The following is a 15,976-nucleotide window of genomic DNA, read 5'->3' as shown; positions in this document are numbered from 1 at the left end:
AGGGCCAACTTCATTCAACACTCCTCATCCTTGTTCTGTATTATTAGCAGGGTTCCCCCCCCCCCATGGTGGTGAATAGCCAGAACGGCACCATGTGACAGAGCACAGCACCACATGCTTTGGTTGGTCCCTATTTAGTGAATGAATCAGCCTTCACAAAGAGTCATGCCCCTGCCCTCGTTTCTCTAGTGTGTTAAGTTTTATATTGGGGATGATGGGGATGTTGAAAAGGTTGGATTTTAAGCTCAAACCAAAGAACAAATCATGTGAAGTTAGCCTCTTTTCTTGAGCATTAGCAGTCTGCACACTTCCCCATAAATATTTAAAGGATATGGAGTGCAGTCATTTTAAAGTATAATGGAAACATAAGAAAGGTAATTTATGAGAGGGAAAGTACATTCCTACAGGAATAATACAATGGAATAGAGTTGAATATTACGGCTTTGTGCTTGAGTATCCCCCAGTGGTCAAGAAAAAGAATAGGAAGGAATATCTGCCTTTTTAAGATGGCCCCACATATGAAACTTATTCATTATAATAAAATATTTTAGCAACAACAACAACAAAAGGGTAGCATCTACCCAACCACTTAAAAAGACCTTCTGGTATTTCCCCCCTCTCTCTCCTTCAGCTTTATCAGTGGCCAGTTATTAATTTTGGGTGAGGATATTCTAAATTCGTCCGATCAACGGACTCCTTCCTTCCGCGTCCCCTCAAACTTCCTCTGAGTACAGGAAGCAGCCAGCATGGCTCTACACGCTTCCGGGCCAGGCCAAAACAGCCACTATGGTATTTCCTTAAATGGGAACAGAACGAAGGCACCCAAGGTAAACACTCGCTCACTCACACACCTCCATGAATAGGTTCATCATCTTTACTGAGGATGTCCGGAGGCACCTTCCTTTTGCGGTATGATTTCCAGCCCTGCCCATGTGTCCCCTTTCAAAGAGGAAGAGTGGAATATTTGGCCTAGATTTTGTAGCAGCTCGAAGTGGAAACATTTTGTTTATCCACTCAAAAGGGTAGTAGGAAGAAGGTCCCTTCAGTTCCAATAACAAGAAATGACCAGCTAGAAATCTGAGACAAAGCCAGGTAAAAGGAAGGTTAAGACTCTAAAAATAAGGTATGTAATGCTCAGTTGCTCAAAGATAGTCACAAGGAACCTTCTTATGCCACTGGTCAATATTAATCTTTATACAGTTCTGGGGGTGGGGGAGAATGATTCTGGCCATGAATCAGATGCACCCCACATCTCATTCCACCCTCTGGGTCCCTTCAAGCCAGCAGTTTTTCATTGGGATACAACTGTGAGGGTGATATCGTGCAACTGTGCATCTGCTACTCCTTCCTCTTACAAGAAGACCAAAGCAGATGGGATACTGTCTGAAGAAACTGGTACTCTTTGCAAATATGCAAAACATAGTCCATGAGTTTTGCAAATTGCATATATGAAATTTTGGGGATGCAGCTGCCTTTTGAAGTTTGATAATTTAAATAGATGTAAGGTGGTGCTTGCAGTTCAGCTGTGTATTGGCATTATTTGCATTCTTTTGTAGGGACTACTGGGGTCTTCTTGCCTTTTGCATTCCTATGAAAAAACCCAGAAATGAAGCCCTAATTGGAAACTGTCTGCTGATGATGAAGTGTAGAGTTGCTCCTCCTCTCACTTTTTTCATGTTATCTCACCCTGCCTTCAGCTTAACTGGAGCCATCCTGTACTTCAGAAAGAATTTTGTAAAGCTGGAAAGGTGCAGAAACAGGGAACCAACATAACCAAGTTCATAACAACTCCTCTATGAAGAAATGATTAGAACATCTGGGGCTTTCTAGTTTTGGCCTCATCTGCAGGGACGTCTTTTCCATTTGTCTTAGTGGCACCCTGTGCCACAGCCCCTGTCCATCGGGTTGCTGGGCTCAGGTGCCCAGCAGCAGATGTTTCATTTCTTTCTGACCATGCTGCTTACAGTTTCTCTCTATCTCAGCAGGAATATCTGTCCCCTAATGCTCATAACTACCTTCCAGAACATTTATATTAACCCCCACTTCTAACCCATGAAACTTTTATCAACTTAAACCCTTCGTTTTCATCTCTTCCTAGTTTTGTAACTTGACTTGAGTATAGTCTTACACTCAGCTACAATCAGTCAAAAAGCAGAGCTTTGTATGTGTTACAAACGTGCAGGCATAAATGGTATATTTGCCTGTTGATGTGACGTTGAGACTAAAAATTAACTGAAACTCATTCTTTATTGCCTTCAACTGGATTCTTAATTGTGGATTATTAATACACCTTGGCTGGAGTGGTTTAAAGAAGATTGAGTTTGTTTTCAAAGTACGTATTCTTATAGATAAATTGGAATTTTAAAGTTTGGAATGGACTAGAGAAGCTGAAATATTGATAAGGACTGGATATGCCTGTGTCTTTTTGAAAGGAGAAATTATTTGTACAAAGATCTCTGGGAAGGTGGTGCCATAATCTGGGAGCCCCCACACCACCTTCTTAAAGCTGGAAGTCGCGTGTGCTTATAAAAATGCTTGGAGAGATAAACTGAAATTTTAAAATAAAAAAATTCCTTCCAGTAGCACCTTAAAGTCCAACTAAGTTAGTTCTTGGTATGAGCTTTCGTGTGCATGCAACTTAGTTGGTCTTTAAGGTGTTACTGGAAGGATTTTTTTTATTTTGACTATGGCAGACCAACACGGCTACCTATCTGTAACTGAAACTTTAAAATTTGGAACTGTGGGGATTGAACCCGGGACCATCTGCATGCAAAGCAGCTGCTCTGCCACTGTCAACTTGTCAATCACTGCTGCGCACAGAATGGGCAAACAGTTCTCTTGTCTGGCTACCCCTCCATGCCAGAATACGCCTGGTCAGTTCAGGGTTTTGTACTCTGTGGCCATCATCACCTTCCCTGCTAAGACCTTTTTGGGGGGAAATAGCAACCCAAATACCATACATACACCAGAAGAGCCTGCTGCTGGATCAGGCCAGTGGCCCATCTAGTCCAGCATCCTGTTCTCACAGTGACCAACCAGATGCCCCTTTTGGGAAACCTGCAAGCAGGATCCAAGCACAGGAGCAGCCTTTTCCCTTCCTGCGGTTCCCAGCAACTGGCATTCAGAAGCATCCCTGCCTCCAACTGAGGAGACAGAGCAGAACTATCCTGGCTGGTAGCCATTGGTAGCCATCCCCTCCATGAATGTGGCTCGTCATCTTATGAAGCCATGAGGATTGGTACCCACACACTTTGTTTGGCCTGAGACATTTTTCTGTCTGTGGCAACAGAGAATCCTTGAATTGTAGGACTTAAGGGACCCCAAGGGTCATCTGGCCCACACACACCCCAAAATGGAAGAAGGCAGCACACACATTCACTGGTTCCATGGACAGAGTCCAGCTGGAGGGGTGGCTGGGTTTTATTCTAGCTCCACCAACTCTGGGAGCTGATATGATTTCAAAATTTGCAGAGAACAAAGTTACGAAAAAAGGGTTTTAAGTGCTTATGCTCACAATGTCAAGTAAATAAACCAGAAAATAACACTTTCAACTGTAAGTATCTTATTTTTCCTTCTTTAATAATTTCAATTGGGGGGGGGGTGACAAAAAAATTTCCGCACTGGGTACCTCCTGACCTTGCTATGCCACTGGGTCAACAACTCTGGGAAATTGGAGGGGGGGCGCCAGAGGGATCTTTGCACCACAGCACCGGATATGCTTCAGATGGCGCTGCTCATCTATCTGCACTTTCGTTTGACATGTATTTTGATCATATCCTGTCCCAATTAATTCTCCCAGGTCTGAGGGCTTTTTCCATTGTTCTGTGGCTGTGCCTTGGGAAAATCCAATCCGACCTGCTAAATCAGATCTTATCAGATTCACAGAAAATCTGAGGAGGGATTTTGCTTAACCGAGTTACCTTAGATTTTCACAGGGCACAGCTGCGGAACAATGAGAAAAGTTCTCTGACCCAGGAGAATTCATCAGCACACAATGCAATCAAAATACGGGTCAAGCAAAAACGTGGATGAGCCCTGAGTAAAAAAAAAGGGCGAGTTAAGGGAGATAGGATACAAGTGAGTACAGTTATGTATGGTATGAAGAAAGAGGCTACAGAGACTCTTTTCTCCCTCTCTCAAAAAACTAGAAGCCAGAGAAGTGTAATAAAGCTAGATGGTGGGAGATGCAGACAAAATAAAGTACTTAATCACATAGCACATAATTAAACTATGGGATCTGCTTCCAGAGGCACTATCAATTTAGGATGCTTTCACACTAACCTGTCTGAACCCTAAAGTTTGTGTTTTTCTCAATCTGGAATCATTCATGCTCAAACTCAGCACGCTGCTTTCAATCTAGGTCGATAGTGTTGTTTTCAAAAAGCTAAAGGGCTGGATCAGGAATAGCTAAAAATAGCTGAAGTGAGGACTGAAGCAAAACGCTATGACGGGTGACAAGTCCGTCAAATCCTATTCCAAGCCGCTACCAAGAATCGGATTACACCCATAATCTGGTTATGCCACTTGCGGAATTGATTATTTCCTCTTAGATGAGACTTAGAAGAAGTGTGCTCACCAGCAGGAGCGTTGGTGTGATATCCGGCGAGGTGACCCGGCAAGGCACGATCACTTCTGTAGCATTGTGTACGAAGATAACATCAGGAACACTTGGGCGGAAGTCTACAAAAGGCTGTGTGTTATCTGTGGAACACAGAGAAGATAATGTTAGTTATGTGCCAGCCAGCAAGCTCGTTTGGTCATTAGTCAGATGCTCATGCAGGCAACTTTGATGGTATTTCTCTCCTTTGTAGCCTGTTATTTTCTCCAAAAACAAAACAGCCCCTCGTTTTTCTCAACAGCAACCTTGTGAGATAGGTTAGACCAATGATCAGCAGCCATTTCAGGACCATGGGTACATTTTTATTTGTGAGTGAGTGATGTGGGTGCCACTCCTTCTGGTCACTTTTCTTCCTGTCCTCTGAATCAGCTCCCACTCACCACCTATGCAAGAAACAGGAAGGAAAAAAAGTGAGTGTGTACACACATACACACGCTTCAGTTTTTCCGGGGATCTGGATAAAGATCACAGTCACCAGTTGAATTAATCTGAGCCCTGAAAAGCATATAAGGTTGAATGAGGAAGTGGGAAAGAGCACCACTCTTTCCAACTTTCTCTTTCCACTCTATGTACTTTTCCTGGGAGAAATGATAACCACCCTTACCTGTACCATGATGAAGTGGGCAGTACGTGAAGGCCTCAGAGGCTTTGTTGTAACCTGGGGAGGCCTCAAGGGTGCTTTTCTGCCCATGGGTGCCACACTGGCAACCCCTGGGCTAGAATGAAAGAATGCTCGATTGAGCCTGGATCTGCCCAGTCTTAGCCTGTCACTCTACACTTTGCTGGCTTTACATGTGAGCAAGACGTCCACAGTGTCAGGACTGAAGTCTGTAGGAAGGCATGAGCTGTCAACCTGTGCGGTTGCAGGCAGGGGCTTAATCTGGTACACCACCAACCAGCTTCAGTCCAGAAGGAAATGTAGAGGAAAAAGCCCCACCGGTCAAGGAAGCTTCTTTGCACCGATAGGTCAGAATGGGTCCTTAACGCACGTAAGAGTTTATGGATCCTGCTCACTGGTCTGGACAATGCTAATGCCTGCTTTTACAGGCTGTAGACTCACTTTTACCTCACATCACTCTCTGCTTTTGCTCAAAATAACAGAGACACAACTGTGATGAGTTTTCATTTGTTTGTTTGTTTGTTTGCAATGAGCTTTTGAGACAAATCTGTGGAGGGTGGAATCTCTCAGCTTTGTAATGACCATGACACCACAGTTTATGCAGTTACAGACGTGAAGTGTCAAATGCTGTGTATTGTGGGATCAGTTTCATACCTTCCAACATTCCTCAGATGAAAACAGGAAAAATGTCTCACTCCCCCACCCCAACTGACCCTCCTTGCACCCCCCTCATTCCCCCCCCCCCCCCGATGCAGACCATTTCCTAGCAGAGGAAGGGCAAGAGCCCCCCACAACTACAGCAATGGGACACAGCACCCACCCCTCTGCCATCCTGAGAAAACCCTTAGTCTGGATTTTATTTTGTTCTTTGAAAGATTTACAAAAAGAAAAACACACACCAATAAATAAATTTTACAAAGGGTGAAATCAAGACTCTTTGCGCTCCACTCTGCCCCCCTTTCTGGGGTGGCCCTGCCCTCCACTTGCCCCTCAGAGCCAGCCTCAGAGCTGGGCCTCAGCGGTGAAGCCTCTCCTCCTCGCCTTCTCTACATCAAACCCTGCAAGCTACCCAAGGAAGGAGTCTGGCAGCAGCGGCCATGGAGAGGCAATGGGATGCTACTGCCACTTGAGACAAGCATCAGCTCCTCCTCCTCCTTGAGCTCATTGGTGGCAGCACTGGAGGGGGGAAAGGACATTGCAGGATCAAATCAGAAGCTGGGATGGCTTTCGTAATTCTGGGGCATCCTCTGGAAAATCGAGACTCTTGGAGGGTATGCAATTTCAGCCAATGCAAAGCTGACAGAATGCAACACCAGAAACCTGTGCTGTTTGGCGGAAATAATAGTTGGTGCGATCCATCCAAAACACTTATATCCAAATACTGCATCTCTAAGAGGCTGTCCATTGTTTAGATACTGCTGAAAAATAAATTCCTTACATTCCAACATTTTCTATTTATTTCTCACATTTCTAACTTGCCTTCTTCCCTCGGAGAAGTCACAGTAGTGTACCTGGGGTCCCCAGGCACCCTGCACAAAGAGAGGGGATCAATAAGACAGAGGAGAAACATTACCAAAAGATATATTGAAGAAGAAGACAGCTACTCAGAGATAATAGAGCTGACTTTCTTCTTTTTTGTCTTGGGTTCCCAGGTTTATAAGCACTGAAGGAAGCAGATCACATGCCCAGCAGGTTCACAGATAATGCTGTTTACAAGAAAGTTCCATAGTCCCTGCTTCCACTACACACATGGTGAACTCAATAAGCTTAGTGATAAGTCTTGACTTGCTTTGGCTCACTGGTTTACAGGCTTCAAGAGCTGCCCCTCCCTTCCATCCGTGAGGGAAAGAGACAGTCGTCAACATGGTTCATCTGCTTTTTACTGTGTTATACACTGTGCACCATTCAAGCATGATGCTTCCCTAATGCTTTCAGGAGACCTTTGGCAGAAGAGTTCTGCAACACAAGCCCTGCCTATTACAAAGATGGATTGCATTAGATTTTAAAAATATGTTATTGAGGAGCCATTGCCAGCCTGATGCCCTTGGAGAACTACTTCCATCAGGCAAAGCTGCTGTGGCTTATGGGAGGTGTAGTCCAAAACCTCTAGAAGGCACTAAATTGATGAAGGATGCTGTGTAGCATATCTGTTGGGCCTAGGCATTCGTGATAACAGAATAACCTCAGGATTTGCAGGACAGGCTTGCAGGACAGGACTTGTTCTTCTAATGTCTCAAATCTGAGACATTGGTTTTACAACCCAAGTAAGAGACTCTCCTGGCAGCTCCATGCAAGTGGGTTGCTGTTGTTTGACTTTGCAATACAGTATATCATTACAATTTCGCTATTTAAGCCTTGTAGCAAAGGATGTAAGTCTTACAGGCTGATCCAGTACCATGAAATACCAGTTCTTACCACACGAGGGTGCAGTTAGGGTGACTTCTAATCACATCCAAACGTTTCTCTTGGTACCAGTATTTTGTACAGAATTTTAAATTTTACCATACTTCTAAATTTATGCTTGGGTGGAGGAAACTGAGCATGTGAAGCAGAAAAGCAGCTAGTAAGAAGAGAAACATCCTCCCTCATGCATTTTGCATCCCTTCTCTTTTCGTTTTATTCAGGGCTATATGTACCCTGTCCTTAAAACACCCAAAACACCTTCACTAAGTTCTGCACCACAAACGGCTGCATTCTGCAATCTGCTTAAATTATTGCAAAATTTTCACAATTCCTCTTGGATTGTTCACTGCTTTGCCTAATTTAGTCTGGACTCACTAAGTCATTGGGAAGGGAAAGGAGATACATGTGGCCCCAACCCTAACTGCCACACATTTTCTATAGCTGAAATTTTGGCTGCCAAGATTTCAGCAAACACTGCCCATGCCTTTCCAAACTCTCTCCCTCACAGTCATAAAAACAATTCCATAAGTTTCTCAGTGTACCTTATGGCACACCCTGTGTTTTTTTCACTCACAAACTTGCCCATGTCATGCTTTTGCTGGGGAAGAAAAATCCAAAGGGGGGCAGAGGATCCAAGACAGAGGAACAATGAAATTGAAAGCCTGCTAGGATCACACTGGAAGGGGCAGAGGAAGAGAGGGGGCAAGGAAGCTATTTTCTTGGCTCCCCTCATATTTCATTAGCTGTGCTTCCCCTGCCCACAGGGTTTGCTAATCACAGTCAATATAGCTCTTCACATTTTGACAGGTTGGATGGCATTATAGCTACTATTATAGCTACTATTCAAATTAGTTTTGGAAAATACCCAGAAGCAGCTCCTTGTCAGCCTAAAGTCCATCCATTGGCCAGTAAATTAAAATTTCCCCAAGAGCAAAGTGCCTAAGGAAGATGAGAGTATCTACATCAACTCATGTTTGCAATTTCACACTCTCAGAATGTTTTCTGCATCAGAAGCCTGTAGAACAAATCCAGATGCGCTCCAGAAGAGTGTTTTCAGATTTGATTTTAGATTTGATAAAAATTGAAAGAAGGGTTCTATTGTCCATCCGATAATTTTGTTGTTTGCAACAATGTGCAATTGTAAAAATGATGAAAAGGTTCTTTCAAGATTTGGTTTGTTGTGAGAAAACAAGTCCAGCAAAGGAAACCTTCCATGCCCTCAAAAAACTATGTCAAAACATTGGATGACAAAGTTATACAATGGTACCTTGGGTTAAGTACTTAATTCGTTCTGGAGGTACGTTCTTAACCTGAAACTGTTCTTAACCTGAAGCACCATTTTAGCTAATGGGGCCTCCTGCTGCCGCCGTGCCGCCGGAGCACAATTTCTGTTCTTATCCTGAAGCAAAGTTCTTAACCTGAAGCACTATTTCTGGGTTAGTGGAGTCTGTAACCTGAAGCGTATGTAACCTGAAGCGTATGTAACCTGAAGCGTATGTAACCCGAGGTACCACTGTATTTGGACAGTGTCAACATGATGCTCTTGCAAGATGGTTATTTTATATTTTATTTTAGCTTGGGGGTTTTTTATTTAAAAAATGGGGCAAAACCAGCTGAAAGAGGAAGTTGGGGTTGGCACTGGCACTGGGGCCCCACCCTGACCTCACAAGTACACTCCTTAATCACAGGTGTATTTCTGCCCTCAGTTCCATCATCATTACAGTAAATATATAACCCTTACATTCTGAAGTGATGGGGATGGAAGAATCTGTCAATTTCAGTTTCTTCCCATTTCATTTTTTTCCAATCTTAAATTCAGTTCTCCCCTTCTCTGCATAGGTTATTTTTGGCCATTACGTCATTCCCCAATGGGATGTAATGGCAAGTTGTGATGTGGAATTATTTATGATAATTATGGTTATGTAATAGATGGATAATGGTAAAAGATGCAACAAATTTAAACTTAAATATGGAACCCATGGAGGGAAGGAAGGAGGTCCGAAGGTTCTAAAGAATCTTGTATTTTAATGTTTGAAATGATTATGTTTTATATGTACAAAACTATCAAAAACCCAATAAAAATAATAATAAAGAAATATGTAAGTTATTTGGGGCAGTCTGGAGGTTACTGACAGTCTTTTGGTGTGGCAGCGCCTACACTTGGGAACTCCCTGCCTGACATTAGGCAGGTGCTTTCACTATACGCTTTTTAGGTAAAGGTAAAGGGACCCCTGTCCATTAGGTCCAGTCGTGACCGACTCTGGGGATGTGGCACTCATCTCGCTCTATAGGCCGAGGGAGCCAGCGTACAGCTCCCGGGTCATGAGGTCAGCATGACTAAGCCGCTTCTGGAGAACCAGAGCAGCGCACGGAAACACCGTTTACCTTCCCGCTGGAGCGGTACCTATTTATCTACTTGCACGTTGACGTACTTTCGAACTGCTAGGTTGGCAAGAGCTGAGACAGAGCAACGGGAGCTCACCCCGTCGTGGGGATTCAAACTGCCGACCTTCTGATCAGCAAGTCCTAGGCTCTGTGGTTTAACCCACAGTGCCACCCGCGTTTGGCTCTTGCTAAAAACCATTTTTGTTTGGACAAGTCTGCCCAGGTGTTTTTAGTTTATTGCTTAGCTTATTTGGGGGGAATGCTTTTTAAACAGTTGTTTTTAACTGTATTTTACTAATAATGTTATTGTTTTATTCTCTTTCTAGACTACTTTGAGGCTTTTTCTGGAATCAATAAGTGTATTAATTTTACTTAATAAAGAATTAAGTTTGTTTTAAAAAACTGTTTTAAGCCCTAGCCGAAATTCATAGGCATTTTTGTGTAGGCTTAACCTAACAGACACATTTTTGTAGGAAAGTTTCCCCAAAATTCATGTTTTTGCAAGCAATTTCCTCTAAGGTAACTTGCTTTTTGAACATTGCTCTCACCAACATACACATTCTTTCACACACTTTCTGCTAATCTTGGTTTGTGTTTTTTGAGGCTGGCAAACTACATCCCAAAATTCAGAAGCGGTTGGATTTTAAAGGATAATCGGTGCACTTTTTGTTCACATACTAATTCAGGAAGTGTGAATTAGGTGGGTTCACATTAAAATGCAAACGAAGTCCTCCCCCACCCTTGGTCATAGGACACACAAACCCATATTCCAGACTTCTTAAATGCCTCACTGCTTTTTTGCAGATCCTTTGCTGGCAAAAGGACAAAGCCATTCAGACCTCATTGTGCAAGTTCTTTCCTCACAAACACATTGTCCTTGGATCTGATAGTGACATTAAAAACAAGACAAAGAACCCAAACCGCTGACTCACTCTACATTGGTACCCATTATTAAACCTGAATTGTTCATTTTTATAATAGCTGGGCTCCATCTGAAAGACCATTTTCCTGCAACTGTCTAGTCAGAGACCAGGATGAAATCTTCTCTTGAAGCTAGAAGCAAAAAAGCTTGAGTTGGATGTTCTTAAGACTACCCTATTCAATGAACTTTTGACTGTTTTTGGAGCTTTCAGAGAACAAAGACAACAATCTTAATAACGACAGAGAGTATCTGACAAAGTGTGTATTACACACGAAAGCTCATACCTTGAAAGCTTATATTTAGTTGATCTTTAAGGTGCCACTGGAATTATTAAAAAAGATTTTTTCATCTTTCATCTTGTTATTTAGTATGACTATGACAGATCAACACGGCTATCCACCTGAGTCTTAATAATGAGCAGCTTTGGCAGAAAAGTGCTGCTTAGATTTAAGAACACCAGAACATAAGAATAGCCTGCTGGATCAGGCCAATGACTCATCCAGTCCAGCAACCTCTACTCACAGTGGTTGACCAGATGTTTGTGGGAAGCCCAAAAGCAGGATCCAAGTACAAAACTGATCCAAGTACAAAACTCACACAACCTCACTATGGTTTCCAGCCACTGGCATTCAGTGTGTGGCACCTAGACTGGTGACTGGGAGTGGCCACTAAGACCACGTTCTGTAAACCTGAAGGAGCATCTCCACCCCCATCGTCCAGCCCGGACACGTCAGTCCAGCGCTGAGGGCCTTCTGGCAGTTCCCTCGCTGCGAGAGGTGAGGTTGCAGGGAACCAGGCAGAGGGCCTTCTCGGTAGTGGCGCCTGCCCTGTGGAACGCCCTCCCAGCAGATGTCAAGGAAATAAACAACTATTTTATTTTTAAAAGACAACTGAAGGCGGTCCTGTTTAGGGAAGTTTTTAATGTTTGATGCTGTATTGTTTTTAATATTCGGTTGGAAGCCTCCCGGGGTGGCTTGGGAAACCCAGTCGGATGGGCGGGGTGTAAATAAATAAATAAATAAATAAATAAATAAATAATTATTTTCAGAAGCATTACAGAGCATGGCCATTGTGGCTAGTAGCCATGGATAGCCTTATCCTCCATGAATTTGCCTAATTTGTTCGTTAAGAGTTTGGGTGTAATCTTCAACACCTCCCTTTCCATGGAGGCGCAGATTGCAGCTATAACAAAGGTGGCATTTTTTCATCTCTGCCAAGCTAAGCAGTTGGCTCCTTACCTCTCTCGCCCTGACCTCGCCCTGACCTCCAGATTGGATTATTGTAACTTGCTCTACGTGGGGCTGCCCTTGAGACTGACCCAGAAACTCCAGCGGGTGCAGAATGCCGTGGCGAGACTCCTTATGGGGTCCTCGCTGTGGGATCACATTCACCCAGTGCTATACCAGCTGCACTGGCTCCCGGTGGAGTACAGGATCAGGTTTAAGGTGCTGGTTTTAACCTTTAAAATCCTATACAGCCTAGGACCCTCATACCTACAGGATCGCCTCTCCTGGTATGTCCCACGGAGGACCTTGCGGTCTTCAAATAAAAATATCTTGGAGATCCCGGGCAACAGGGAGGTTAAGCTGGCCTCGACCAGAGCCAGGGCTTTTTACAGCTGTGGCCCCGATCTAGTGGAACACTCTGTCACAAGAGACTAGGGCCCTGCAGGACTTGACATCTTTCTGCAGGCCCTCAAGACGGAGCTGTTCCACCAGGCCTTTGGCTAAGACACAGTCTGACCCCTCTCTCCTTCTGTAATCCTCATAGAACTCTAGCCCAATGGTTGCCATTAATTTGATTCTGAATTGATTTTAGAACGTTTTTTAATTAACTGACTGTGTGATTTTATGTACACTGTGCTATTTTTACTTGTTAGCTGCTCTGAGCCCAGCTTTGGCAGGGGAGAGCGGTATATAAATAAACACTTATTAATAATAATAATCTTTATCATCATCATCATCTCTTAAAGCTATCCATGTTAGTGGCCATCATGGCCTCCTGTGGAAGTGAGTTGCATAGTTTTAACTATGTGGTGCATGAAGATGTACTTTTTAATCTGTATTGAATCTTCCAACATTCCACTTGACTGGATGTTTTCCTAGTCACTTTCTCTATGCTAAGCATGATTTTCTAAACTTCCATCATGTCACCTCCTACTCTCCTTTTCTCTAAGCTAACCCTCCCCCCAAAAAAACGCTGCATCCTTTCTTTACAGGGGAGTTGCTCTATCCTTTTAATAATTTTGGTTGCTCTTTTCTAAACCTTCTCCAACTGTACAATATCCTTTTTGCAGCGAGGCAACCAAAACTGTGCACAACATTCCAAATGAGGTTGCACCACAGATTTGTAGAACAGCATTATGATATTGGCAACTGAACATGAGAGTTTCAAGTTGCTCCTAGATCCGCCTTTGCCACAGGCAGCTCAGGTAACCGCCTCTTTCAGCGGGTCTGGGAAGGCTCCCTCACAGAGAGAAGCATTCACCACCCCGCAAAGCCCATCTCCCAGCTCTTCCCGGCTCGCTTTTATCAGCCAGGATGGGCAAGGATCAAGGAGACAGGTGGCTGGTTTCACTTGTCCAAGCAGCCTGTCCACATCCTCGGAGGTAACAGATTGGAATTGGTTGAAAACATGTGGCTTCCCACCCAGAATCCTGGGAATGGTAGTTTATTAAGGGTGCTGGAAATGGTATTTCTGTGAGGGGGAACTACAATTCCCAGGATTCTCTGGGGAAGCCATGTCTTTTAAATGTGCACCCAATTTGTGTTAAATGTATGGTGTGGGTCTGCAGCAAGATGGCCAACACGGAAAGAGAATAATAGAAACATAGGATTGGAAGGACCATGAGAGTCATCAAGTCCAATCCCCTGCAATGCAGAAATCAGTGTGGGGCTCTAACCCACAATCCTGAGATTAACAGCCTCAGGCTTTACCAACTGAGCTATCCCAGGACAAAGGCATCGATACATCAACCACAAGCAAACAAAAACAGCAGGTTGGTTAACAGTCAGAACCAGAGGGAACAGATACCAAAAGGGAGAGAGGCGGGCAGTAAAGTCAACCCAACACCTAGGTCAAATGCCTGCTGAGCAAAGCTGTTTCCAGATGACAGCAGAATACTACCAGAGCAGGGAGCAGGGAGTTCCAAAGAGCAAGTGCTGCAATGGTGGAAGCCCCCTGTGATCACATCCACCCATCTCACAAAGGGTTAGGGTCTTCCCTGCTGACCTTAGTGAATGGGCAGAATTATGCAGGTTACGGTGGTGTCGCCCGAATCCTGTTCTCGAAGCCACTGATAGGGGCTTAAAAGCAATAGCCACTAACTTGAATCAAATACAGAAGGAGGCCATCAACTATCAGCAGCCATTCACTTACACAGCAGAAAAGAAAGAGATGAATCCATGGGTATCATCATCAGGCAGATGAATACAAGAATCATAGAACTGTAGAGTTGGAAGGGACCCTGAGGATCATCTATTCCAACCTCCTGCAATGGAGGAATCACAGTTAAAGAATCTCTGATAGGTGGCCATCCAACGTCTGCTTAAAAACCTCCAACAAATGAGAGTCTACCACTTTCTGAGGCAGTTCATTCAAAAGGCTCTTGCCGTCAGAAAGTTCTTCCTAGCATTTAGTTGGAATTTCCTTCCTCGTAATTTGAATCCATTGGTTCGGGTCTTTTCCTTTGGAGCAGCAGAAAACAAGCTTGCTCCATCCAGAGTTGGCAGTGCATTTTTTAGCTTCCCAAGGCAATGTTTCTTCAATCCAGCTTTCACCAACCTGGTGCCCTCCAGATGTTCCCATCCAAAACACCTGAAGGATTCCAAGTTGGTGAAGGCTGTCTTAAGTGGATGAATGAACAAAGGTCCATACAATTATCTTGCAGGGCGTCCACAAGCTTTCGGATAATGTCAAATGCTGACTAAGCAGTCACATGGGACCACCCTAGATGGAAGCATATCTGGCATCCTGAGCTCCTAGAGAAGTGATTTCCCCTGCGGTACAAAATGTCTGTGCTGCAAGGGCAGCTCACTGCCTCCCATTCAAACACCCTTCAAGCCACCCACAGCTTCTTCAAGGGAAGAAAATTGCTATGAGCTGCAACACACATCGCACCCAGAGACAAGCAGGCACTGCAGAATGTTCACAGCTTATCGGCTGTCAGGGAAGTCTGAGGAGACGGAAAAGGGTTTTTTTGTGGGTCCCGCAGACAGGCTGTCTGGCTCGGCAGGTCGGTGGAATTTTGCAGGAAGGCAGGCAGGGCGGGGCTCACACAATTTATGTCCAGTGTAGGTCAAGGAGGTACACTTACATGGAAGAGCTGAAGAAGCATTCATGATGGGTCAGAAGCTTTGGGGGGGGGGGGAGTGAAGAGGAGAGAGGGGCAGATGCGAGCTTAAATCAGCAGAGATTAGCAGGCAAAATGAAGCCACACCAATCTGTAGTGGAAAAACAAAACAAAGGTCACATCTGAAACATACATTTAACCCAATAGGATACCACTTTATAAACAGTTGTGGCTTCCCTCAAAGAATCATGGGAAGTGTAGCTTTTTTAAAGGGTGCTGAGAGTTGTCAGGACCAGGGCTTTTTTTTGAGCCAGAACCTGCTGAAACTCAATTCGAGCACCTTTCAAGGTAGGCGCCATTGCCATTCTAAGAGAACGAGGGAGGTGTCCATGGTGAGTTCCGTCACCTCTTTTTCTAGAAAAATAGACACCCCTATTCCCCTCACAGAGCTACACTAAACCACCCCTCTCATAGTGGTTTAAGAATCAATCCCTCTTCACAGAGAACGCTGGGAATTGTAGCTCTGTGATGTGGACAGAGATCTCCTAACAGCTCTTAGCATCCTTAAACAACTACAGTTCTAAGGATTCTTTGCGAGCAGGGAAGCCATTGCTTTTAAAGCAGTATCAAAGTGTTTTAAATGTATGATTCAGAAGTGGCCAAAAAGTAGAATGGGTAGCTTTGTGATTCATTGGAATTCATCACAGTAGCTTGCACAGCTATCACTGACAAATGTGC

The 15,976-nt window shown here is 44.1% G+C and overlaps 1 protein-coding gene across 4 annotated transcripts in view; it reads right to left on the bottom strand.

Annotated features, from left to right (window-relative positions):
• LOC309523943 (vascular endothelial growth factor receptor kdr-like) overlaps nucleotides 1-15,976 on the bottom strand; it is a 203,460-nt gene that overhangs the window by 115,931 nt on the left and 71,553 nt on the right. For all 4 annotated transcript variants that reach the window (XM_082208216.1, XM_082208217.1, XM_082208219.1 and 1 more), the window contains exon 4: nucleotides 4,577-4,701. In XM_082208216.1, coding sequence (XP_082064342.1) covers nucleotides 4,577-4,701 — 125 coding nt within the window. The remainder of the gene's footprint in view (nucleotides 1-4,576; nucleotides 4,702-15,976) is intronic.

The sequence above is a fragment of the Podarcis vaucheri genome, assembly GCF_965113315.1.
Source record: "Podarcis vaucheri genome assembly, chromosome: Z".
Classification (NCBI taxonomy): domain Eukaryota; kingdom Metazoa; phylum Chordata; class Lepidosauria; order Squamata; family Lacertidae; genus Podarcis; species Podarcis vaucheri.
This window is presented reverse-complemented; position numbering and strand designations above follow the sequence as displayed.